The following is a 1,913-nucleotide window of genomic DNA, read 5'->3' as shown; positions in this document are numbered from 1 at the left end:
CACTCCTAACATATATGCCCAAGCTGCCTTTGCTAACTTGTATTTAAGGACTTTGTACTGAGATTGAATAATTTTTATTTTCTAGAATAGTTTACTACAAGAGTTGTATTAATTTTTTATTTTCCTCATATAAATTACAGATAAAGAAGACCTATCTTCAAATTGCCCAGGACCAACTTCTGCAGATCATGAATAAGATTTATTTCCCATAAAGTGGAACCTATAAAATGTTAATGTTTCCTAGAGATGGATAATTCAGCAGTTTGAAATTCCAAATTTTTTTGGAATGCCAGTGAAGAAAAGGGTCCTTTACATATGTTTTGTTCTTTTTGTACTGTAGAGGATCTACTTTGTATTTTAGAAAGTAATAAATTGTTCACTAACTTGGAAAAAATAATGCAATGCTATTTTAGAACATTAAGTGTCATACACATAGATAGTTAGAATTTGTGGCTGTATTTGATGCTTGTGAGGTTTAAGGACACCAACAAGTAACTCTCTTATTCCCCTCTTCACATTGGGGCACAGTGAGAAATAAGATGGGGGTGAGAGGGAGCTAAAAAAGATTGGCTTCCTTAGTGATGAAGCTGAATTAGGGAATAAGGTTGACTCTTTCTCCAATCAGACTCCTCAGATTTCTCCCTGATTGGAGAGAACTGCAGGACTCTCCCTTGTTGGGCCAGAGCCCGTCTTTGCATTCTGAGACCAGTTAGCTTTCACAGGTAAGGAATCCACCAAGGGCTGGGCCACAGATACTCTTTTCCTCCTCCCAATATCACCTATCAGATAAGACAGTCTCTGTTGAAAGTATCCAATGTACACAGCCCTATTATGAAACTAATTTATAGTTTTCATACAAAAGCTATAACCTAATTATAGCCTAAGAATATGGGGAGAGGAAAGGGGGGGTGGATGGGTGGAGGGAGGGTGATTGGAGGAATCACCTCTATGGTTTATCTTAACAAGGGTACAAGTGAATCTAGGAAAATGACATAAAGGCTATGTTAACCAGTTTGATGAAAATATTTCAAATTGCATATGAAAACACCACACTGTACCCCATGATTGCATTAATGTACACAGCTATCATTTAATAAAAAAAAAAAGAAAAAAAAAAAGACAGTTCTCTGTTAAGAAAGAATGAACGAGGGTTCAGGGAACTTGTTCCCACCCTTTTTTTCCCCAAGAAGTTCCTTTCCTTCCACCCAATAAGACTGATGTAATGTTCTACTAAGACCACCAAAGTCTAATCAGTTTTAGAGATGAAGTGATTATCCATTTCTGGTAAAATCATGAGTTTTCATTGTAAGTGATCTGTTGTAAGTTTTGGGGCTAAAGAAACTTAAGAATTGGGAGGAACCTGAAATATCACATGATCCAAGTACTTAGGGAATTTGGAAACCCCTGGAGAACTTTCCTAGCAGGTATCAATTAAACTACCTTTTAAAGTAAGGACAAACCACATGGCACATTATTAGAGTTCCACCCAGGGTCAGACATCAAAATCATGAACATTTATAAAACTTGCTATGCTCAGGTGTCTCCACTAGTAATTTTGATTCAACTAGTCTAGGATAATTGCTGGATTTATTTTAAAGTCTCAAGAGTGAGTCTAGTAAGCACCCAAGGATAAATGCTGTTGGTTAAACATAGAGCACCACTATTCTTTGGATAGAACTGTGATTTTACAGTTTACTTTTTAAGTTGCGCTGAACAAGAGATCAACCTCTTATTAGAAGCAGCATATACAAGAAATAGCAAAAGCTAACCTACACTTGTGTAGTTGAGTTAATTGGTAGTACGACCTGTATTAATTTCTGACCTAATTTACTTGTTCTTCAGTTTAACTGGGGAAGCCTTAAAAAAATAATACAAGAGTCCCATTCCCAGGGGTTCTGATGTAATTGGTCACT

The 1,913-nt window shown here is 36.4% G+C and overlaps 1 protein-coding gene across 2 annotated transcripts in view; it reads left to right on the top strand.

Annotated features, from left to right (window-relative positions):
- The window catches only part of GPATCH11 (G-patch domain containing 11), an 11,835-nt gene extending 11,282 nt beyond the window's left edge, over window positions 1-553 (top strand). For both annotated transcript variants that reach the window (XM_023516682.1, XM_012808817.1), the window contains exon 10: window positions 141-553. In XM_023516682.1, coding sequence (XP_023372450.1) covers window positions 141-196 — 56 coding nt within the window. In that variant the 3' untranslated portion in view covers window positions 197-553. The remainder of the gene's footprint in view (window positions 1-140) is intronic.
- The last annotated feature ends 1,360 nt before the right edge of the window (window positions 554-1,913 follow it).

This window comes from Otolemur garnettii, unplaced genomic scaffold (genome assembly GCF_000181295.1).
Source record: "Otolemur garnettii isolate 467f Iridium unplaced genomic scaffold, OtoGar3 scaffold00095, whole genome shotgun sequence".
In the NCBI taxonomy this organism is placed as follows: domain Eukaryota; kingdom Metazoa; phylum Chordata; class Mammalia; order Primates; family Galagidae; genus Otolemur; species Otolemur garnettii.
Note: the sequence above shows the minus strand (reverse complement) of the source record. Positions and strands in the feature narration are given on the sequence as shown.